The 23969-nt window shown below is 42.8% G+C and overlaps 2 protein-coding genes and 2 long non-coding RNA genes across 6 annotated transcripts; 3 read left to right on the forward strand and 1 right to left on the reverse strand.

Annotated features, from left to right (window-relative positions):
• Nucleotides 1-5357: 5357 nt before the first annotated feature.
• Nucleotides 5358-7457, reverse strand: LOC135610023 (glucan endo-1,3-beta-glucosidase 3-like). Of its 3 annotated transcripts, none has more exons than XM_065103937.1 (4): nucleotides 6880-7457; nucleotides 6046-6782; nucleotides 5692-5722; nucleotides 5358-5586 (listed from the first exon to the last, which is right to left on the reverse strand). In XM_065103937.1, exons 2-4 carry the CDS (start codon nucleotides 6680-6682, stop codon nucleotides 5400-5402), a joined length of 855 nt encoding a protein of 284 aa, XP_064960009.1. In that variant the 5' UTR covers nucleotides 6683-6782; nucleotides 6880-7457; the 3' UTR covers nucleotides 5358-5399. The 3 variants fall into 3 exon arrangements, with proteins under 3 accessions (XP_064960009.1, XP_064960010.1, XP_064960008.1); XM_065103938.1 differs by having other exon boundaries at nucleotides 6046-6612; nucleotides 6880-7451; XM_065103936.1 differs by having other exon boundaries at nucleotides 6046-7457.
• Nucleotides 7458-7918: 461 nt separating this feature from the next.
• On the forward strand, nucleotides 7919-10100 carry LOC135610024 (uncharacterized). The gene is made up of 2 exons (XR_010486013.1): nucleotides 7919-8539; nucleotides 9442-10100. It is a non-coding gene; the product is annotated as an uncharacterized LOC135610024 (long non-coding RNA).
• A 2956-nt stretch (nucleotides 10101-13056) lies between these two features.
• LOC103981478 (transcription factor PAR2-like) lies at nucleotides 13057-13830 on the forward strand. The gene has a single exon (XM_009398221.3). The coding sequence runs from the start codon at nucleotides 13213-13215 to the stop codon at nucleotides 13669-13671; it is 459 nt and encodes a 152-aa protein (XP_009396496.1). The 5' UTR covers nucleotides 13057-13212; the 3' UTR covers nucleotides 13672-13830.
• A 619-nt stretch (nucleotides 13831-14449) lies between these two features.
• LOC108952695 (uncharacterized) lies at nucleotides 14450-23850 on the forward strand. Its single transcript, XR_010486014.1, has 4 exons — nucleotides 14450-14588; nucleotides 14688-14995; nucleotides 21597-21795; nucleotides 22299-23850. It is a non-coding gene; the product is annotated as an uncharacterized LOC108952695 (long non-coding RNA).
• The last annotated feature ends 119 nt before the right edge of the window (nucleotides 23851-23969 follow it).

Raw genomic sequence — 23969 nt, forward strand, 5'->3', positions numbered from 1 at the left:
TTCTCACCGAGCTCCATGAGGGAATCTGTAGGGAGCACATCGGTGGCCGAACATTGGCTTTCAAGATCCTCAGACAGGGATACTATTGGTCGACCATGCACCGAGATACCCAATCATACGTGCAGTAGTGCCAACAATGCCAAAAGCACGCCCGATTACAACACCAGTCAGCAATCCCTCTCACCCCGATAGATGTAGCTTGACCCTTCACCCAATGGGGCCTTGACCTCCTCAGGCCCTTTCCTCCAGCCTCAGTATAGTGACGCTTCCTCATAGTCAGTGTTGACTACTTCACAAAGTGGGTCAAAGCCAAACCTCTGACGTCCATCACGGAAAGACAAGTTCAAGGCTTCACATGGAGGAACATCATCACCCGGTTCAGGATCTCGAAGGCTATTATCACCGACAATGGAACCTAATTTAACAATGCCAAGTTCAAAGCCTACTGTCAGTCCTATGGGATACAGTTGAAATTCAGCTCAGTCGCACACCCTCAAACCAATGGGCATGCCGAAGTCATGAACCGAGCAATTCTGGAAGGCCTCAAAAGGAGGGTGACCGGAGCATAGGGATCCTGGGTAGATAAACTCCCTAGCATCCTATGGGCATTGTGAACGACCCCCAAAACTGCTTCGGGGGAATCCCCATTCAGCTTGGCATTCGGAACCGATGGGGTACTCCTGCCCAAAATGGTATTCCCAACTTGGCGTATTGACACCTTCGAAGAAGGCAACTCTGAGGAAGGCCCCAGGGTTGGGCTCGACTTACTCGAAGAAAGGAGGGTCGAGACGCACTTACGCACCCTGGTATACAAAAAGGCCATAGCCCGACTTTACAACCACAGATTCCACCCACGACCGATCAAGGCCAGAGACCTCGTCCTCCAAAAGACCGAAGTGAGTGACCCAACCCGAGCAAGAGGAAAGCTGGCGCCGAACTGGTAAGGCCCCTACCGGGTCTATGACTTAGTCCAAGAAGGAACTTACCACCTCGAAACCATGGAGGGAAAACTTCTACCAAGAACGTGGAACACCGCAAATCTCAAAAAATTATATCCATAGACACGTCGGTACATCAAACTCGTAAACATGCTTTCCATAATTCAAAAGGCACGTCAATTATACTTGGTCCAGGTGTTACAATTCAAAAACCCGATCGGACCAAGAGACAAAAAGGCAAGATTTGCAAATGCCCCTCAGTTCGGGGGACCCTTAAGTTATCATCGAAGGGGACCTCGGCCTTCGTAGACTGCGTAGCTTGGATGTTTCACAAAAGGGTTAGCAGCTCATCATCTAAAGCCCGAACCCACCCCCGACTCTCCTTCAATTGGTATTGAGAGTCAACCAGCTCGGCCTTTAGTCATTTGACTTCGGCCTCCAAATTCGTGGCACGTTGCTCGGCCGTCGCCACGGTCGCTGGACCAGGCCCGCCCTTCAGCTCCTCGATCTCTCGGCGAAGGCTCGAGTTCATCTCACCCATGTGTTCAATCACCCTACCGGCATCGTAAACATGGTCGATTAAGGTCATGGTATAGTGCTACCCCTGCATAAGGATCAGCGTCAGTGACCATTTTCAGACGGTAGCCAGAAAAACGCTGAGCTCACCCAAACGAGGGACTTGGCCGCCCGATCCATCAATACCATGGAGGGTGAACATTATAGCTGCTTCGCCAGTGTCGGATGCAACACCCCTCATGAGAACTCTTGAGCGCCGACCCATCGGACCAGATCCTACTCTCAGCCTTGAGAGTTGGCCATCTGGTACTGTAGGGAGCCCCCGGCTCCTCATCTGCGAGGTCAGCCATACCAAGGGCCTGAAAAAGGCTTCCCTTCGAAGCGAGCACAGATGCAACACAAGTCCTGCATCAAATTCGGGCAAACTACGGATCTCTACAAGGGGCCTTCACCAGGAGAGGCAGCCTGCCCCCTCTCCCATGCACGCGCTAAGCCCTCGCCCTGGAGGCCGCCACCCAACTCACCCATCCTTGGGGCTGCCATCCCGTGGGTCGCCATGCTCTCCAAAACCTTCCGGATGTCGACCTTAGCCTTCTTCTTTGGTCGACCCACCTCCGGATCCCTGGGCGACTTCGACCCACGGGTCGACGTTCCCTTTTTCGAAGGAACCCCGGAGCCAAATCCTTCACGATCTCGGGTTGGCTGCGCCACAGCCGCAGTATGTGGCATCCTCTTCAGAATCTGGAGGTTCACCATCTCTATGAAACAAAGGCATGATTAGTGAGGTGTCAGGAAAAGAAAGATAGAGAGTGAACACCCGCGCACGAATCTGATCGTACCCCTAGTGGTTGGACTTAGCCCCACTTCAACCAACCACTCCTCGGTCATCCCCCTGATGGCCCGAGAGGAGGACAGGATCTCTCTCAGTCGCTCCACATGCTCGGTCTCTTCATGCGAAAGAAAAGGGGGAACGTTGTTGATCGCCCGGGAGGTCCACCCGACGCAAAACTCCCACCCTCGACTGCAGCTCACGAAGAAGTGACAGGCCTTCCACCCCTTGTTGTTGGAGGGTGCCCCACTAATCCTAAACCCACTTCTGGCTGTTAGGTAATACCTGCCCCGCCTCTTGCACAAGTGAAAGCAGGCCAAGAAGAGGGTTCGGGTCGATTCAATCCCTACCCCTCGACATTCATCAAGGAAAATCACCATATTGCACCAGGAATTCGACACCATTTGGGATAGAGAGATCCCCCACCAGCGAAGGCATTCTTGGATGACCGGATGCAGCGGGAAACGTAGCCTTGCCTCTAGAGCATCCGTGGTCAGCCCAAATCCATTGGGAAATGTGTCATGAGGACATTGACCCGGGCGTGGAGCATGAAGTTCATAGTCCTTAGGGATACTATAGTGATCCCGAATTGGACCTAATAAGTTCTCAGGCACCACCGAATTGACCTCGTGCCATGACCTAATCACTTGCAGGGCCACAAAGGCCTTCGAATCGGCCGAGTCCGAGCCGCCCAACGAAGAACTAATCACCTCTACCCTAGAACTACCGGAGACTGAGCCGCTGATCTCGAAAACCGATCGACTCGAAGAGGGGGGGAGAAGAAGATGAAGATATCCCGACCTCAAAAAAATGAGTGGCTAGCCGAGGTGAAAGCAGGGAAAACAACAATCGAGCAATGCCATCACATTCCACAGTTAGGGGTTTATAAAGAAGAAACTCGCCACCCAGAAGCTGACGTTTGGGCTCCCCGAGGAAAGAGATGATTGCAGCATTCAAAACCTCCATAACTCCCGGATATCTTCGGATTCCCCAGTCTCGAAAGTCCCGCCAGAGGCCTGCTCCTGACGGAAAAGATCGCGACATTCAAACCCACCATAACTCCTGGATTCCCCAGTCTCCTCGGCTATGCCACTCATGACAGGAAATTTCCCACCAGAAGCCTGCTTGCGCCAGTCCAAACCTGAGCCCAAGTTCAGTTGCTCAGCTAACATGTTCAGTCTTTGCCCGAGTCACGTAGCTTGGCCCCCCAACCAGTAACTCGCCAGTTCAAACCTGAACCCGAGTTCAGTTGCTTGGCCAATAGGTTCAGTCTTTGCCTGAGTCACTCAGCTCGGCCCCCTGACCAATGACTCGCTAGTCCAAACCTGGGCCCGAGTTTAGTTGCTTGGCCAATAGGTTTAGTTTTTGCCCGAGTCGCGTAGCTCGGCCCCCTGACCAATGACTCGCCAGTCCAAACTTGAGCTTGGGTTTAGTTGCTCGGCCAACAAGTTCAATTTCTGCCCGAGTCGCACGGCTCGGCCCCCCGACTAGCGACTCGCCAGTCTAAACTTGAGCCTGAGTTCAGTTTGCTTGGCCAACAGGTTCAGTCTTTGCCCGATTCGTGTAGCTCGACCCCCGACCAATGACTCGCTAGTCCAAACCTGAGCCCAAGTTCAGTTGCTCGACCAACAAGTTCAGTTTTTGCCCGAGTCGCACAGCTTGGCCCCTTGACCAGCGACTTGCCAGTCCAAACCTGAGCCCGAGTTTAGTTGCTCGGCCAACAAGTTCAGTCTTTGCCCGAGTCGTGTAGCTCGACCCCCCGACCAGGGACTCGCTAGTCCAAACCTGAGCCCGAGTTTAATTGCTTGGCCAATAGGTTTAATCTTTGCCCAAGTCGCGCATCTCGGCCCCTCGACCAGTGACCCGCCAATCCAAACCTGAGCCTGAGTTCAGTTGCTCGGCCAACAGGTTCAGTCTTTTTTCGAGTCGCGCAGCTCGACCCCCCGACCAGCGACTCGCCAGTCCAAACCTGAGCCCTAGTTTAGTTACTCGGCCAATAGGTTCAGTTTTTGTCCGAGTCGCGTAGCTCGGCTCCTCGACCAGCGACTAGCCAGTCCAAACCTGAGCCCAAGTTCAATTACTTGTCCAACAGTTTCAACCCTCGCCCGAGGCGCGAAGCACGGCCCACCGAGCAGCCCCATGATAAAACAGCCCGACTACCCCTCACAAGCAATCGATCCACACGCGACACTCCTACGAGCCAGGCATGCCCCTCGCCCTCTTGCAAGGACCTTGTGGCACGCCTTAGGAGGGAGAAGTGATAAGGTATATTTTGGATTCCAACTAAGTCATAACCCATGCCCCTGCCAAGTCAGCACGAGGAGTTCTTCCACACGCTAAGCCATAATCTGTACCGAGGCACCCTTCGGTACGTCCCATCCCGGAAAGCTCGGGACGGCGTCGTATGGTGCCATTTTATGCATTCCGGACGACGACCGTGCAAAGGTACCACCTCGCCAATCGAGGATCGACCACCGCGCCAAATCTGCATACAATCAATCCTCGCGCAATGGTATAAAAGCCCCTGACGGGCATCTAGCTAGGGAAAGAAAAAAGGGAGGCTACCACCAACTTATTCGACGAGGGGCCACTGTCGGGAACTCTCGACGAGGGCTTTCTGTGCAGGAGCTCGGCTCCTCCTAAGAAGCGCTGTCGTCCCGATCAGGAGACACCTTCCCGGAAGACGGAGTCAGTGCCCCGACCGAGAGATGCCATCCCTCAGACGGTGCCACCGCATCCTGACTTCCTAACATAGTCGGTTTCGGCACTTCTTTCAACCGATCGCGAACTCCCGACATCGACCCATGGACCAAACCGTGTTGACTCATCGGCGTATTTGTTTACCAACACTACTTATTCACATTAGAAGAAAGAAGTACAATCAAAACTGTTCTATAATTCACTAAAAGAAGTTAATTGTTCATCTATCTCTGCTAGCTACTGGAAGCTTTCGAGTAACACACTCTGCTGGCCTTGGGCTCTGCTAGAAAGTACTTCACGGTCAACTTCTCCACTCCTAGAATGAGACATCAAGAGGGCTTCTTTGCCTCCTTGCTGTGGGAACCCATTGGTGCTGGAGCAAACAATGGCCATCGAGCCATTTCTCTTTGGAATCATTACAGAATATCTTTGGTGTCTATTTTGCAGACACTTGAGAAGAAGAGTGACATCACAAGACATGTTACGGTGATTACAAGCGTCATGCCGTTTAACATCAAGGTGGAGTCACTTGTTGCCGGAGGGACAGATCCGAAGACTGTTGATCCAGTAGGAATAGTCGTGTTGAGGACAGATGAGCTTGTGCTGTCAGTGCAGGTGTTAGCAGATAATTCTTCTGTCAGTTGCGATGATCGTAAAGGTAACTGGATTCTACTGCAAAAGAAATTGCCTTCAGGGAGGAGATTTTACCTTGTTGATGGATGCTGACACGTTGAAGTACCTGCGAGAGCACACAGTGAGAAGATTGCCGAGAACTAGACGTTACGTAAATGAGCACCCAGATCCAATACAGGTGGATGTGTCAAATCGTTGTTGCTTTCAGAATTTGATTGGCCTAAGCAAAGCTATCGTTGTCTGTTAGTCTTTGAGTGGTAGGATAAGGTAGAACCTGATACCATCAAGTTATATGCAGACATTTGGCACATTGTGACCATTTTCTCTCTCAAAACACTCCGAGTTATAGGATTTGATCACTATTAGTCACGAAGCATAAGATTTGCTCAAATCTGTGGTAAAAGAGCAATGAGATGTGATCAAACTTACTTGGATCCACATTGGTAATCACAGCTGTTCCTCCAAAATCACAGCTGGTAGGAATTGGGTTCTTCTGGTAGTACTCATTGAATGCATACGATGCATGATCACGGACTGTATTCGGGTTGTAGCAGCTGCCACCTTCCTGAATTGCCGAACAATCTGCGCCGCCATATCCACACGCATAGTCTAGAGCAACCTGCAGTCCAGTCTTGGATGCAGTCTGGCTTGCAACACACCAGCTTTGGCTGGATGACGATGATGATGATGGGGTCACCATCGCCGGAGTGGAATATGGGTCCGTAGTCGGAGTGGTCGATGTTGTGGGAAATGGATTGTAGTCGGGAGTCGTAGTAGTTGGGGTGGTGATCGTGGGGTTGAGCACCGGAACTGTAGTTATCGGAGTGACAACATCCATTTCCGGCATCGTCTTCGAGGATTGCAGCTCGGTTTCAGCTAGTAGAAACCTGTTGAATTGTTTTCCAGGTTCATAAACCATTTCTTTGTTGGAATCGGTTGTCCGTGCGAGAGATGGACCGGATGACAGACCATCCTCTGATCCTTTAGCGACTACTCCTGCAGAGACGATTTGTAAGAACTGATGGTAACAAATGCATGTGCAAAGCTTTGAAGATTTTATTGCCATGAGAATGATAAGAGTATGGTCAAAGAGTTTCTTTTCCTCTCAGGTGTATGGTGAGTGCTTCATCCTCGAAGAGCTGAGTGGACTTCGGTTCTTCTTAATCCTGACGCTTCTCAAGTTTGGTAATGGTGGCAAGGAAAGTATCTATCTTACTTGCTTAACCAACATGGACGGGGAAAACGCAGAGAATTTGTACTGACCCGAGTAAATAAGTCCGAACAAGAAGACGATGACATCGACACCCATATCTTTTAATGTCTTCCTCCGATCTTTCTTCACCTTCTCTTTTCCTGCTTCTCTGTTTCAGGTGCTCTTGCGAAGAGTTGCGCTTCAAGAGGGACAAGCAAGTCTACTTAAGCAGTGAAAAGGAGCAATTTTACCTTCATCTCACGATATATATCCGACAGGACACAAGTTCCCTTCATGATTGCAGTGGGGGAGAATATGAGGAGACTTGGGAGGGGAGGATGGGAGCTCGGGAGGCGCACGCAAGAGGAGGTGGTGGAAAAGAGCAGAAAAGGAAAAGGTTGCAGAGGAAAGCAGCAGCAGCAACAGCAGTAGCGACTCCAGCGGCAGCAGTGGAAAGAGGAAGGTGGTGTGAGAGTGAAGAATCCCTGCGTGGGTTGGCTGATGATGGTCATAATGATGATGAAACGAGGGGTGGTGGTGGTGGTGGTGGAGGTGGGAACCTCTCCTTTATCCCACGCTTTTACTATGTCTATGGGACTAAATCATGTGGGAAAGGTGGTGTTGAGCTGCTTTACTTCTTTCCCTCTTTTTGGACTCTCTGACAGTGCCATTTCTTTGGTCTCGAGATCCTCTTCGTTGCTTGCGGCCTATCAGTGACTGTGGTTTCGAGACCCAGATGCTTGACTTCCCATCGAGTTGAGTCAACCTGGCACGAACTTTAAGATAAAAACCTTAGAGACATTGGTGCATGATTGCGGATACTACTGATGTGTGCGTGAAACATAAGCTAAATAAAAAGCCTAAAGCGCATTCACGTCTAATATATGGCCTCAAGCTGATTCAGCAAAGTTACTTGAATGGTGTAACGTACACAGGATTGGGTCAATCTTACCAGTGTAGTAGGACCCGTTGTCCCTCTAAATGATCCGAATCTGACACATCCAACTTGATCCACCCCATGACAATTACATTCCACCTGATTCATTTGATATAATGAATGTTTGGATCAATCGGATCCATTCTTTATGCCCAACCAACCCAATTCGCATGCGGTGGCAATCCGTACGGGTAAACCCATACGGGTCCATTCCAAACCTACTAGCCCCGTTTTATTAGCGTCTCTCCGAAGCCATCCGCATTCTCCCGCCATGAGCACAGATCAAGCAAGTTACGGAAGCTACGGAAGTTCCTCCCTCCCCGTTCTCCCCATCTCTTCCTCTCATCCGGCTGCCGAAGCACTCCTTCTTCACTCCTACGTCGACGTCGTCTTCGGTCCCCTAAACACCCACGTCGGGTCTCGCTCCTTCCGACCTACCTTCTCTTTAGCTCCGTATTCCTCACCCCACCACCCCGGGCTGCATACAATTTCTCTTTCCTCCTCGCCTCCGACAGTCTCCTGGCGCCGGGCTTGATCCAGCCAGAGCAGGCCACGGTGTACGCAATCAATTTTGGGCTCGAGACCCGGGTGTCCGTTTCCATTGTAATGATCCTTATGTATAGGAGCTTTGGGTCAGTCCACGAAGCGTATATTGTGCCTGAAGCGAGAGCTGTTCTCAGAGAACTTGTTGCATCGGTTGGCATGGGCATATGATAATATCGACCACGCTAGCGAGTTGTTCGACAAAATGCTGCAGAAGGATGCTGTATCATGGAGTGGCAGATGATGTGCTGGTAAGAACTGACTATTTATGGATGCAATTAACAAATTTTATACTTGAAACAATTTTAATTTTGTTCAATAAAGTTGTCTTGTCGTCATGCATATGCTTGGGCGGCCTTCAACTTAATTGGGCAGTTACCTGGGTTATTTCATGCAGTAGATCTTGCTAGAGAAAGTTCAACTTCTACATTGTGTTTTCTTTTTTTTTTTCAGTACTTTGTGATGATTAGGTTGGTCTCTAAGCGAGGTTAACCTGTGAAGTGACTCATCCTCGGACTAGCATTGTTTTATTTGTAAACAATGCTGACAAACATCTTAGCAGCTACAATTTGACTGGGACTGTCACCAGTCAGAGGAGCTAAATTATACTCTTTCCCATTTCCAGAGTTCCATATCCAAACTAGTTATCGGGCAACAAATCATCATATTTTGTTGACTTAGTTTTTGAAATTAGAGAATTCTACAAGCTCATCAAACCTGATTCAATATCCTTAGTATAAATTTACTAAACCTGATTTAATATCTTTGTTATCCTATATATGCTGTGCGACTGAAGTTTTTGAGGCAATGCCTTCGATCGTCATATCTTCCTTTGCCCAGCCATCAATTTTCCTGATCATCATCGTGCATGCAAACTTTAGAAGAAACATGAATAGTTTTGATTTAATGTTTAATATGGCCACCCGGATGTTCACTTTGAAAGAATGAAGGCAGAAATTGTCGATCTAGATAAATTGTTTGACTTTGCTTAATGCTTGTAGCTATTGGAAGATTGGTGGACCAAGGAAAATCTTGTTTTAATCCAATAAGGAATGTTTACATGGTAAATGTTGTCAAGCATGGTGTGATGTTAAAAGAAGCAGAGGAGATGATTTTCAGCAATGGTAATGTCTCCAGAATTTTCCATATGTAGGTTGCACTGCTTGATGCTTTTTTCAGATACATGGAGATATCAAGATGTGATATCGGATCGATAAGGTCAACGAGTGGAGCCTGCACATGTGGGTTATTTTTTTTTATTGGCAATCATGTTTTTGGGATCCAGGAGATAGAATGATGCAAGATACGTCAGAACGAGTATCAAAATTGGTGGTGGAAGAAAGTGATGCCACTCCAAATTGATGGTATGTTTCATCAGTTACTCATGGGAAATCGATCTCGCCACACACTAAACGCATCTATTTATCTTTGTATGAGATGCTTTTCAAAGTTTAGCTTGCTGGCTATGCGCCAGAAGTTGGAGAGGTGCTGCTTGACTCCTATCAATTGGACAAAGAGACTGTTCTGTGTATACAGAGTAATATATGAGCCAATGCCTTTGGGTTGATAAACACAAAATCAGGATGCCAATAGCAGTTATGAAAAATCTGACAGTTTGCGGTGACTGCCATCATGCTAGAAAGTCCATCTCCAAGGTCCACGATCGAGAGATAATATAGTTCAGGACAGGATCACGTTTCATAGCTTCAAAGCAGATTCTGTTCCTGCAACTTGCAAGAATCACTGGTAAACGATTGAATTTGTGCCAACAAGGAGAATCTATTAGATGACTAAAACTATTCTTTCTCGTCTTCATGTGGTAAAGTTGCCTACAGCTATCCTCTATATTTAATAGGATTGCTCGATTCCATACTAATATCATTTAGCTCTGTTGCTGAAAATGCCTAGTTGCCTTTTTTACTGATTATTTGTGCAATAATTCTCGGGAACTAACCTTTTTTCAATAAATCTTATGAGCATTTAAATATTAAGTGTAGCCATTAGCAGAATATAAATAAATGAAATCTTTATCTTGGTTTGTGGTTAATTACTAGGAAGTATGTCTTCACTTTGACATGCATACTTAGTTATTTAGCGCAAGTCCAAAAGTCTAAAGTGAGATATGCTAGAGAAGAACATTAGTGTTGTGTCAGCCACTTCTGTAACATTAGTGTTATAGAAGAACAGTACTGTGTCAGTGTGGACTTCAGCATAAATGGAAACCCTAATAGATTTCCCAGCTGGCAATCTTCAATGACACAATTGCTGAACACCTAGCAATATTGTAAATACTAGTGATTTATAATCCATGTAAGAGAACTAATGGTGTATCAAGTGGATATCCATTGGAAGATCTGAGGAAGTCAATGCAGTAAACCTAAACTGTGGACCATTTGATATATATATATATATAAAAGTAAGAGTATGGGACATAACATAGTAAAGTCACATATGGATTATTCTTGGATTGTGCTTTGGATAAACATGGAGTAGAAGCAAAGTAGATCAAGTACGATGCATCAAATCTTAAGCATAAGATTCTATAAAGAAATTAAAATACAAGATGTTCCCACATGACAATACAAACAATAGCTAGCTGGCATATTTGTTTTCCTCTGAGTACTGATAGATGATTAATTATGGAAGTTATGATTGATAACAAACTCACTATGACAATCCATTATATCTCATCGAATTTTCTTCTCCAGTGAATTGCATGCATGTCTTCAACGTGGTAGAAGATCAAGGATTGAAGTCACATCTTCATATTTGAGATATCGAGTGAAAGAGAACAGATTTCTGTACCTGCTGTGATAGGAACAACAGGGCGAAGCTTTTGTACCATTGCACCCGGAATAGGACAAACCGAAAAAGAAGTGCTGTGTCACCTGTCCACAGGTTTCGCCAAGGATTGTTCTCAAAGGTAAACGAGAACAACACGTTTCCTTGTATTATATGTTCATCGAATGAATGGTGGTGAAGTAAAGATTAGATTTGTGACAATCTTTACAGAAGGTACTGCTGCAGGATTTGCAGAATGATGCATCTGCATGACCTTAGTAGTATGAAAGGTCATTGGGAACTTAGCCGAAAACATGTTAAACCTACCCCCTACCCCCTAACGACCAGCCACCACCGTGGTGGAGAATTACTTTATTGTATAGCAGCCAGCATAAACTAAAGGGGTGTTTATAATGCAAGAGGATATGTGAATTCTTTTAGGTTCCTCCTGGCTGTCGGTCTGGGAAAGTAATGTAAATAATGTAAGGCCAGAATCGGCTGTGGCGTAATCCACATCACATAAACAAAAAAAGGGCCATGACAACCTATTCTTGGTGGTGGAAGCCACATTGTTTAGTACTTTATCCGGTCCGACTGCAACCAAGACAAGGCCGAAATGCTCTGATCTGAGGACACCATCTTGCACAATGAAAGGAAAGGATTAAAGAACTGGGACAACCACCATTCTTCCTTCATTAGCTAAGCACAAGAAAGAGAAGGGTCAACCAACCCTCATTACCTCAACAATTCTAATCCTCATTGTTACCTTTTTATTATTATTATTATATATATATATATAATTTCAGGATGGATTAGGAGTTCGTCAGCTTCTATGACAACTATTAATAGGTCTTAGAAATTTTTTTTATTTTTTTATCCAAAAAGAAAAACTGTGCACAAAATCCATGAGACAGCTTCTGACTGCACCATTCCGTGGGCCTCGCGGATCCGGCGAAGCAGGAAGCCACCACGAAAAGGACTAGACCAGCAGCAATAATGGCCGTCACCGACCAGACCACAACCAGACACGAGGATCCCAAGGCCTTCCTTCCCACATGCAGCCCCCACGGCGCTGCAAAAAGGGGTGGAACAGAATCCCCACCCCCCCACCACGCCCAGCGCCGTGCGGGTGCGAGGGAGAGGGCCCCGGCCGCCGAAGGCCTACCGGAGATGTGGTGGGTCCGGCGACGTGGTGCGCGCCGAGGCCGAGCACATGGGCGGTAGGTTCGAGGCATCATGTGACGCCATGTTCTCTCGCTGTTGCTGCCGTTGCTGTTGCTGCCACGGGCCTCGACCCGTCTCCTTGGGCTTTTATTCTGGCTGCGCAGGCGCCCCCTGAGAAATCATGTGGGCGGGCGGCTTTCGTGGCCTCTGCGGTGCATGTGGAAGGGCGGGGATTGGGTAGGCGTCGAGGATGGTACACGCCGTGAACTGTAGCAGTGGAAGCGAGGGTTCCCGGGTTTGGCAGCGCGACCGGGAAAAAAGTGTTCGACCGGCTTACTTTTGGGATCATGTGGGAGATGTCATAGCGGTCACATGGTGTGATTGAGAGCGGAAAGTAGGAGGAGCACTACAAGTGGTGACAGAGGATGTCACGGTAGACGGGGGCCCTCCCTCTCTCTCTCCCATTGCATTCTTCCTGAATGAATGAATGAACATCCACTGTGCCCCGAAAAATACTTGTTAATATGATGCTAAAACAGTGAAGGCAACATTATGTTTTTTTTCCTTGGAAATCCACTGTAAACCTTCTCTGCTTTGTTGTCTCGATTGGACCCCCGTGTAATCTTCAGACCTAACACCAACAGGAGTGAAAGCCAAGCACCGGCAACCACCAGCTGAGCCATGCCACGCCCGCTCTCCCCAGCAAAAGCCGAGACAAACCACATTTATCTGCCGCAACATGCTCCCCGCAGAAACTATTCACACAAACCCCAGAAAACAATTGCAATGACCCCCCCTCTCTTTCTCTCTCTCTCTCCTCGCTGGTATTTGACATTTCCTTCGAGAATTAGACCCCCAACATTCTTAAATGTTATGTTCCATCTCTCTCTCTCTCTCTCTCTTCAATATATATATAGATATATAGATATATATAGTGCTCATCTCTCTCCCTGCTCCTCAACAACACACCTACCGTCCCATGGACAAGAAGCACGATCACCGCGCGATGTTCTCGCCCGAGCGCGGCCACGACGGCCTCGTGGAGAGGAGCAGGCGGATAAAGATGGCGGCCGAGATGGGCCTCGCCCGGTCCTCCCGTGGCCGCCACTGGAGCCGAGCCCTCCACCGCCGCCTCCTCCGGAGGAAAGGAGCGACGAGCGGCGGCTCATGCGGGTGCAAGGACGAGGCGTTGACCTCCTCCAAGGCGGTCGAGGAGCTTGGGGTGGGAGAGAACGAGGACGACGCGGTGGAGGTCGACGCCCGGGTTCACGCTCTGCAGAGGCTGGTCCCCGGCGGCGAGGAGCTGAGCGTGGAGCGGCTGTTCGAGGAGACGGCCGACTACATCGAGGCGCTGCAGGGGCAGGTGAGTGCCATGAGGGCGCTTGCGTGCTTGCTTGATGAGTTGGAGCGGGACAAGAGGGTGGTGATGGGTGGGTGATGCTATGCATGGTTATCTCGGATATGTATCTTTGGATTGTCTTCTCTCTTTCTTCTTTTCCCTTTTTATTTCTTTTTTATGATGTAAGAACACTGAAGAGAGATTTGGAGAAAAAATAATTCTTAGTTTTTCCTTTGCACTTTATGTTAATTTCTTGGGTTATGACTTTTGCCATATAACAATCTCAATTTTACCATTATCATTCTGATGCTTAATAAATGAGTGATATGTAGATCTGACCTCTTTTATCTTTTAAGTGGATTTGTGAAGGAGTATTAGGAGGTCAAAAACAAAACAACACTAGTACGAAAGACACACCAAGATTTGCCTCCTCCTCAATCAAACAACAAATGTGAGTGAGTGATTATTGGCAAACTGTCTTCTCTCGATGATCCATTTCTCCATTTTCTATGATTGTTTTGGGATGAATCAATCAATTTCTTCTTCTTCTTCTTCTTCTTCTTCTTCTTCTTCTTTTATATATAATTTTTATTCGAGCTATACAAATTTGCTTCAAGTATATGGGTTTCTTCACATAAAACGCAATTAATGATAGCTCGGAACGCACATGAATTCAATTAAGCAAGATAATAATAGCAGCATCATCGTCGATACAGTACATAATAATACCGTATAAATACACATTCAAGTAAGACGAGAATACTGCATGAAATGTATCCTCAATTCCATTTTAGCTACCAAATTAAACCACGTGTCGTGTATTTGTACCCAAATACGCGGCGTGGGTCGCTAATTCGGAATCGAACCATCGTTATAACCGACTCCTCCCTCCATCTCTCTCTCTCTCTCTCCCCTCTCCTCTCTTCCTCTCATCGCAAGAAACCCCAATGCCCGACGCCTCTCTGTGCCGCGCCCCCACCTCTTCCCTCCCATCGCAAGAAACCCCCGGCATAATGGTATGTTTGAAAGACTTCGATTCTGTCTTCTTTGTTATCTTTCTTGATGTTCCTTAGTGTTTGTTCATTGGGAATATCTCACTGTTGATGTCAACGAAGTTGTGGTTGCGGAAGCCGTGATTTAAGCGCGGAGGAGATGAGATCCTGGGGGAAGGGGACGATGCAGAACACGAGCAGGCGGCGGGGATACCTTTCTCTGTCGTCGCTGTGGTCGGCGTTACCGGGCTTGTGATTCGTGGGCCGGATGTGGTTTATTTCTCCCTCGGCCCTTTGTTTCTGAGTCCGATCCGTGTGGATAAGTGTGCCGGCCAGGAAGCGCGGTGGGGGGCGAAGAGGTTCTTGGATTTCTTGGAGTTTGAAGCAGAAAATGCTGCAAGATCATCGAAAGACGGTCAGGGTTTCTTCATGTGAGTGCCGTTTCCGATAATTTCTTTCTCTGGTTGAAGTTGGTTGTTGCGGTAAGTGGGCATGAAATGCTATAAATTGATGATAGGGTTCTGTTCTCATTTTTAGTGGTAATTCTAGTGGATTTCTATAGCTTTCTTTGAAATGAAAATAACCATAAAGTAAAAGGTGTAGTTCCTTGCATTCAGAACTGGTCCAAGAGTTTTGATCCAATGTGCTCCATCTTCGTTGTTGTAATTGTAGGGGTTCTTTTTAACATATCAAATATGGATCAAACAATTGTTTTATAGAATCAAAACCGAATAGATCCAAAATAATGGATTAAGAATGTTTCCATAAAACTTATTTAATCCACTATAATATGCATGAAATCCTACAATAATTGATAAACATATTAACACGGAAGCGTACCTGATGAATCCATTAGAGTATTTTCTGAATTGATCGGTGATTTGGTCTTCCAATTGCAGAGTACCTTTTGAACTTTAGATTTCTCCTTGACGGGTGAAGAGAAACTTCATTCGATACTGCAACCGGGGACCATAACCTTATTTATAGTCATAACTGATGAATCTACAATTATGATTGTATTCATAATTGATGAATCTGCAATTATGCCTCAAGAGTTTCATATTCCTAACTTATCTCGTCATTAAGTTAGGAACATGATGGTATCCACACAATTAATTTTCATAACAATTATGTCCCTTAGCCAAATAACTTTACTTTAATTGGATCACTTTAATTTTGGCTAATCAAAATAATGGCTTAACACATTTAATTATACATGTGTGACCCTTAAAATTCCAACAATCTCCCACTGAGTCACATATGTATCCTTATAAATGTGCTATACTTTATGAGCTCAAAACTGTTGCCATTATTAAACAGGACATACAAAACAATCTCGTCCATTGACCATATTAATATAGGACCAAAGCGATTTTCGCTATATCAATCATAGCTAAACCCATCAATGATCACTAATATTAACATAACCAAATGACATAGATCAATTATGAAATGTGTAGCATGAAAATTACATGAATGTGATCTGTACATGTCAATTTTCAACTGGTCCAACTTTATCTTTATGAGATCATTAATAACTTTAATAGCCATAATGTACAAAGTATAATAAACTGAAGCTTTATTTCTGATCAGAAAATATCTGTACAAATACAGAATCTGGCATAGAACATATAACAAACATATGACAGGCTCCCACTAAACTGAAGTTTCCTCAAATTCTGATATACCCATATGAGCAGTATGCTCATGAAAGACCTTGGGTGGTAAACCTTTTGTGAGAGGATCTGCCAACATAAAGTTTGTTCCCAAGTGTTCTATAGAAATTTGTTTACTTTGTACCCTTTCTTTCACAACTAGGAACTTGATGTCAATGTGCTTTGACTTAGTCGAGCTCCTATTGTTGTTGGAGTATAAAACAGCTGATTTGTTATCACAGTATATCTTTAGTGGTCTTTCAATCCCTTGTACTATTTGCAGCCCTGTGACAAAATTCTTCAGCCAAATTCCATGATTAGACGCCTCAAAACATGCTACAAATTCTGCTGCCATAGTGGAAGAAGCAATAAGAGATTGCTTGGCACTACGCCAAGAAATCGCCCCACCAGCCAACATATAAATGTAGCCTGAAGTGGATTTCCTACTGTCTTGGCATCCAGCAAAATCGGAGTCAGAATACCCAATGATCTCCAAATGGTCTGATCTCCTATATGTGAGCATATGATGTTTTGTCCTCTTTAAATATCTCATGACTCTTTTAGCTGCCTTCCAGTGATCCATTCCAGGATTGCTTAAGTATCTGCCTAACACTCCAATAATGTACGCTATATCCGGACGCGTACAAACTTGTGCATACATTAGACTCCCTACAGCTGATGCATAGGGAATCTTCTGCATTTCTTGAGTTTCCAGATTTCCTTTAGGGCACTGATTGAGACTGAACTTGTCTCCCTTTGCGACAGGGGTGTCTCCTGATTTGCAATCATGCATGCCAAACCTTTTGAGTACATTATCGATATAGCTCCTTTGTGATAATCCTAAAATACCCCGGGATCTATCTCGGTGTATCTGGATTCCTAATACAAAAGAGGCATCACCAAGATCTTTCATCTCAAAATTTCTAGATAGAAATCTCTTGGTTTCGTGCAATAAGCCTATATCATTTGTGGCAAGCAGAATATCATCCACATACAATATCAGGAAAATGAATTTGCTCCCACTGAATTTGTGATACACACAATCATCAACAGCGTTCATCTCAAAACCAAATGAGATAATTACTTGATGAAATTTGTGATACCACCGACGGGATGCCTGTTTTAGTCCATAGATGGATTTTATCAATTTACAAACCATTTTCTTTGGGTCTCCTGACACAAAGTATTCTGGTTGCACCATATAAATTATTTCATCAATGTTTCCATTGAGAAATGCTGTTTTAACATCCATCTGATGAAGCTCTAAATCAAAATGTGCAGCTAGAGCCATAATTGTCCTAAAAGAGTCCTTCGTTGAAACCGGAGAGAAGGTCTCTTTAAAGTCAATCCCTTCCTTTTGAGTATAGCCCTTTGCCACAAGACGTGCTTTATACCTCTCCACATTACCTTTAGAATCCCTTTTGGTTTTAAAAATCCATTTACAACCAATGGGTTTCACACCTTCTGGTAATGGGACAAGTTCCCAAACTTTATTGTCTTGCATGGACTTATACTCTTGATTCATTGCTTCAATCCACTTATCCGAATTAGAATCCTCCATGGCTTGACGGAAGTTGATTGGATCATCTTCCATTATACCACTACTTTCTTCATGTTCCTGGAGAAATACCATATAATCATCTGAAATGGCACTCCTCCTTTCTCTAGTGGATCGTCGCAAAGGTGCTGGCTCTTGCGGCACAGATTCTTGAGGATGTTGAGTTTGTTCCTCATGAATAATTTCTTCATACTGCATAGGAGTTGAAATGACTATATCTTTTTGAGGTATAGATTTTGCCTTATTAGTAGCAACTATATGAATCGGATCAGACTGAACCAATTCTTCCTCAAAGGTAAAGTCTTTAATCTTATTTCTCCTCCCAAACTCAATATCCTCAAAGAATGTAGCAATACCCGTCTCAAAAATATTTCTTGATTTGGGATCATAAAATTTATACCCCTTAGATCGCTCAGAATAACCAATAAAGTAACTGCTTATTGTTCGGGATTCCAATTTATTTTCATTAGGCCTGTAAGGCCTTGCCTCAGCTGGACAACCCCATACACGAAAGTGTCTTAAACTAGGCTTTCTCCTAGTCCAAAGTTCATAAGGAGTTTTTGCAGTTGCTTTAGTTGGTACTCTATTAAGAATGTAAGCTGCAGTTTTTATTGCTTCTCCCCAGAGTGACTCTGGCAAAGTAGATTGAGAAATCATACTTCTTACCATGTCCTTAAGTGTGCGGTTTCGTCTTTCAGCTATACCATTCATGCTAGGTGACCCAGGCATTGTATACTGAGGGACAATTCCACACTCCTCTAGGTATAAAGCAAATGGTCCTGGACGTTGTTCACCTGAGCCGTCATTTCTGCCGTAATATTCCCCTCCACGGTCAGATCTGACGCTTTTTATCCTTTTGCTGAGTTGATTTTCAACTTCAGCTTTAAATGCTTTGAACACATCCAAAGACTGAGATTTTTCATGTATTAGATACAGGTATCCATATCTAGAGTAATCGTCTATGAATGATATGAAGTATTGTTGACCATTCCATGAAGGTGTTGGAAATGGTCCACAAATATCTGTATGTATCAATTCTAAGACGTCTGTAGCTCTATATGCACCTGATCTCTTAGGTTTGGTTTGTTTACCTTTAATGCATTCAACACAAACATCTAGACATGATAAGTCAATGGGATCAAGAATCCCATCTGACACAAGTCTTTCAACTCTATTTCTAGAGATATGACCCAAACGTTTATGCCATAATATACCAGAATTTTCAATTTTACATTTAGTACCTCGCAATTCCGCATTCAAGGTTTCATGATAGGATGCTATAGTATCAAGTAAATATAGATTGTCATAAGTGATAAGTGAACCAGTTCCAATCATATTTGAATTTAAAGACAAAGTAAACTGATTGTTTCCAAATGAACAAGAATAACCAGATTTGTCCAAATAAGAAACAGAAATTAAGTTCCGTCTAAATGACGGTACAATAAAAGTGTCTTTTAAATCCAAATAATATCCGGTACACAATAACAATCTAAATATTCCTATAGCTTCCACATCTACCGATTTTTCGTCCCCCACATAAATGCTTCTCTCAGCATTATTAGGCCTTCGGTAGCTTAGGCAACCTTGCATTGATACACTGATGTTAGTTGTTGCACCGGAGTCTAACCACCAAGTGTTTCTAGGTACTGAAGTTAAATTGATTTCTGAACAAACCAAAGTAAGGAATGTTCCCTTTTTAGCATGCCAAGCATGATATTTAGCACAGTCCTTCTTTAAATGCCCAGATTTCTTGCAGAAGAAACAAGTATCATCCTTATTTTGTTTCTTCTGTACTGGGTCCTTATCAGCCTCATTCTTTCCATATTTGTATTTTCTTTTCTTGCCCTTAAAGTTGGTTTCGTTTAAAACCAGTACTGAATTGAGGTTAGCAGATATTTTTATAAGAGAACCTAAATAAGAGAACAACAGATAACCAGAAATTATGCTCATATTTATTACCATAAACTTAAGTAAATTCAAATAATGATATAACCCATCTCAAGATACCAAGTGCAACATTAATATCTTGTCTTTGGACTTCAATATTAATTGCTAGTGGTAGTCTTGTTGTAATGATCAAATACTGATAATAAGACATGTCAAATGAAAAACCCATCTTTGGATTGATTTATCATTTACATGTATAACTTTATAATTATCACGTATTTACCATTACAGGTGTGTATAAAATCCTGCCAGTCATTAACCTTCCTTTGGGCCGGATAATTACCGCATGGATGTAAATACACACTACATTTAATATTTTCATGAGAAATGTTATATATGAGAGGTCACTTTGGCGACTTCATATATTAAATTACTCAATCTAATATTAAACAATCACTAATTGAATTTAAACCATATTAGTCAAATTGACTTGATTTGTTGACTAAAATATTTAAAGCATGTAAATCATTCAATTTATGTCAACAAACAACTTTATAGAACCAATACTATGTTTAATCCAACATAATATTGTAACAATATTATTAAATCAACATAATATTGCAACAATATCTAATTAATTAAATTCATATTAATTAGATAAAATCCAAAAACAATATTATTAAACCAACATAATATTGCAATAATATCTAATTAATTAAATTCATATTAATTAGATAAAATCCAAAAAGAATTTGGAAAATTTATGCCTTATAGTGCAAAAAATAAATTTTTGCATATTGATGAATAGGAAAAGACACGAAGTGGAAAAGATAATCCAAAATTAAACTGATATTACATCAGAAAAAGACACTGAATTGAATGTGAAGCATGCTGTAGCATGATTACATAAATCCATAATCTTTTTCAACGATAATAGAACCAAATCACTTCAAAATAGCATGATTACATAAAACTATCATCTTTCCCAATGATGATAGAACCAAATTACTTTATTGATGAAAACATCATTAAAATTCATGAGAAAACAAGCTTAAATGTTCATCAATCATTGTAGGATGGCTCTGATACCATTTGTAGGGGTTCTTTTTAACATATCAAATATGGATCAAACAATTGTTTTATAGAATCAAAACCGAATAGATCCAAAATAATGGATTAAGAATGTTTCCATAAAACTTATTTAATCCACTATAATATGCATGAAATCCTACAATAATTGATAAACATATTAACACGGAAGCGTACCTGATGAATCCATTAGAGTATTTTCTGAATTGATCGGTGATTTGGTCTTCCAATTGCAGAGTACCTTTTGAACTTTAGATTTCTCCTTGACAGGTGAAGAGAAACTTCATTCGATACTGCAACCGGGGACCATAACCTTATTTATAGTCATAACTGATGAATCTACAATTATGATTGTATTCATAATTGATGAATCTGCAATTATGCCTCAAGAGTTTCATATTCCTAACTTATCTCGTCATTAAGTTAGGAACATGATGGTATCCACACAATTAATTTTCATAACAATTATGTCCCTTAGCCAAATAACTTTACTTTAATTGGATCACTTTAATTTTGGCTAATCAAAATAATGGCTTAACACATTTAATTATACATGTGTGACCCTTAAAATTCCAACAGTAATGTGATAGTCCTTATCGTTGCTCAAGTTACAAGCCAAGTATGCGTGATCTGCAATCAAGCACTTGCATGAATTTTGTATGGCAGCTACTTGTCTGCATTTTTCTCTTTTCCTTGCTGCTTTCTGTTCGCCATGCTTGGGGGTTAATTTGGATTTTCTTACATTTGAATGGATTCTTTGGTAATAAATTCTTGTTGACTAGTTTCTCATATTCTGATTTATTAGTCCAATTCATGAAAATGAAGTGATCCTGGTTTTTATAGCATTGCTACATGTCCTTGGGATGGTCCCATGCTGTTCGTTCTCCATGGAGTAGCAATGAAGTCTTTGTACTGAAAAAGCGTAACTATAGGCTATTACCTCTATGCCACACGCAAAACCCACTGCTGGACAACTGAATTTTCACTCGTGATTTGGATGGAACTTGTTATTCCAACTTCAATTCATGAAGCAAAGGCTCATGTAAGTACGCATGTAATTCTTTTAAGTATCTATATACTCATGCAAATATGTCAATGTCCATGTTAATTTGTGTATCTTTTATATAAAAGAGTTGAATTGCCTGTGTGAAACAATATATGACTAGCATTGTAAGGAATATCAAATAGCTGACTAGCTCTGCGAGGTCAAGAAGTAAAAGTTTATATTTGAGAATCAAGGCAAATTCTTGAAATTTCTTTAGGTTTGCAAAAGATGATGTAAGCAAATGATTTGCCAGTCAACATGCCGCACATTTTTTTTGGATATTGACTGTTTCTCAAATACGATATGCTTGGCCATATTACACCTTCTGCAGCTGTTTCTGTCATATTTATCACTTTTCAGAGATATAATTCAATTAGAATATAACTTTGATGCATTTGCAAAGTTGAAACAAGTGATATGTAGCGGCAGTAACAGTTGACTGGATGTTGCAGATAATTTTTGGTTTGTCTGACTCATTGCAATTGATTATTATTTTTCAGAATTCACCAGCACTGCACTTTTCCAGGATATATGGAGATGCCAATAGACATAAAATTTAGGAGGTTATTGGGAAAAGCAATTTACTACAGAGTTATTTGTTCGGCAGTTGATGGTTGATACTCTTACTGGAAAGACTGTGATGATCGAGAAGATATAAATTAAGGTGGTTATTCGAAAAAGGAAGTTACGGAGTTGTTTAGTCAGAGCATTTGACAGTAGATGAAAGAAAGTTACGATGAAGAAGATATGTGGGATCAAGCTTCTCTGACTTGTGAGACATCCGGATACTCTAAAGATCAAGAACAATCATGTTGCCTCCATCAAGGAGGGGATTGAAAAAATTTTTTGAGCTCATGGAGACAGATCTTCACCAAATTTATCAAGGCTAATGATGCTGACAGGAGAAAATATTCCTTCTTTTTTACCTATACCAATGGCTGCACACATTAAAGTATATCTATAAAGGTCAGATCATATTTTCCGGTGATATGTTGCTAGGATCATGTGATTTAAACCAGCCATTAGCTTTAGTTTTTCTCTTGACTTAGGAAAATTATAATTTTTTTTTAATGTATATTGCTTACTGCTTTTTGACTAACTTGTTGTGGTTGCAACTGATTTTCTTAAAACTAGAGAAGTTCGTCGACAATTTGGTATTAGAACTCATAGCGTCTTGGAGTTTGGATGGTTCTCTTCTTTAAGTTCCCATCTTGGATTGGTTAGAAACTGAATTCGTGATCTGCATCCTCTTGAATAGGTCAATTTACTAGGTCTTCTTTTTTGGTTTTTAGGAAACAAATATTATTGCAGCTTTGTTGTTTAAATTTCCTGTCTTATCCGAGTAAACCTTTTGATGCTTCCTCTGATCTTCTTCAACAAGAGCTTGAATTCAAGCATTGTGTAATTCACATTGTGTCAATTCACTTTCTTAGGAAGTAACAACCCATGCCATTCGCTGACGTTCCTAATGCTGATCCTTTTTGTACTGGAACTCATGGAGAACTTGTTGGCCTTTTGATCCCAAAGGATGGGTAATTGGCTGAAGAGGTTATGTTTTTATTTTGTTTGTTGGTTCTTAATTTTTTTGTGGAAATTTTGAAGAGACAGATTTGTTGCTTTTCAATATATGTTACCTTCTATAATTACTATTCACGTGGTAGTCTCTTCCATACTTGATTGTGATAGTTTATCCTCTCTTTTTTTCTTTTTTCTTTTTTTACATATGTTTGACCTTTTTTGAATAAGATCGAGGTTTGACATACTGATATGCTCATCCATTTAAAGATTTTTTTTTCTTTATTCTTTACATTTATGTTTGGTTGAAGTGTGAAGAATATTTTCGGTGAAATGGGTATGATAAGCTGTTAACCAATGCTGCAGATATTATCTGTGCTTTTTAAAAGTAGCCGATGTTCGTATTCAATGCTTTGTGCAGTGTGTTCAGCGTAAATTTCATTATTGTCACGGAATTTAATTCTCCAATTATTTCCTTTTCATTCGTAAATGATTGAAATCTGGGAAGAATGGGCACACCTGCCACTAATGCTGCTTTGCTACATCTTTAGATCGAAGTATAATTTCATATTCCAAGATGACAAATAAAAATCAGGCATTTTCACTCCCCGCCCACAAAATATTACGCCACCAGATGGAGGGAGGCAGTGATGGGG

Source organism: Musa acuminata, chromosome BXJ2-4 (assembly GCF_036884655.1).
Source record: "Musa acuminata AAA Group cultivar baxijiao chromosome BXJ2-4, Cavendish_Baxijiao_AAA, whole genome shotgun sequence".
Taxonomy (NCBI): Eukaryota; Viridiplantae; Streptophyta; class Magnoliopsida; order Zingiberales; family Musaceae; genus Musa; species Musa acuminata.

Coding starts and splice junctions, on each gene's coding strand:
- LOC135610023 (XM_065103937.1), bottom strand. CDS start 6,682: ATGGCAATAAAATCTTCAAAGCTTTGCACATGCATTTGTTACCATCAG. Junction 5,723..6,045: donor GATTACCAATGTGGATCCAA/GTAAGTTTGATC, acceptor GTGCTCTCGCAG/GTACTTCAACGTGTCAGCAT. Junction 5,587..5,691: donor TGTCAGCATCCATCAACAAG/GTAAAATCTCCT, acceptor CTGCACTGACAG/CACAAGCTCATCTGTCCTCA.
- LOC103981478 (XM_009398221.3), top strand. CDS start 13,213: ATGGACAAGAAGCACGATCACCGCGCGATGTTCTCGCCCGAGCGCGGC.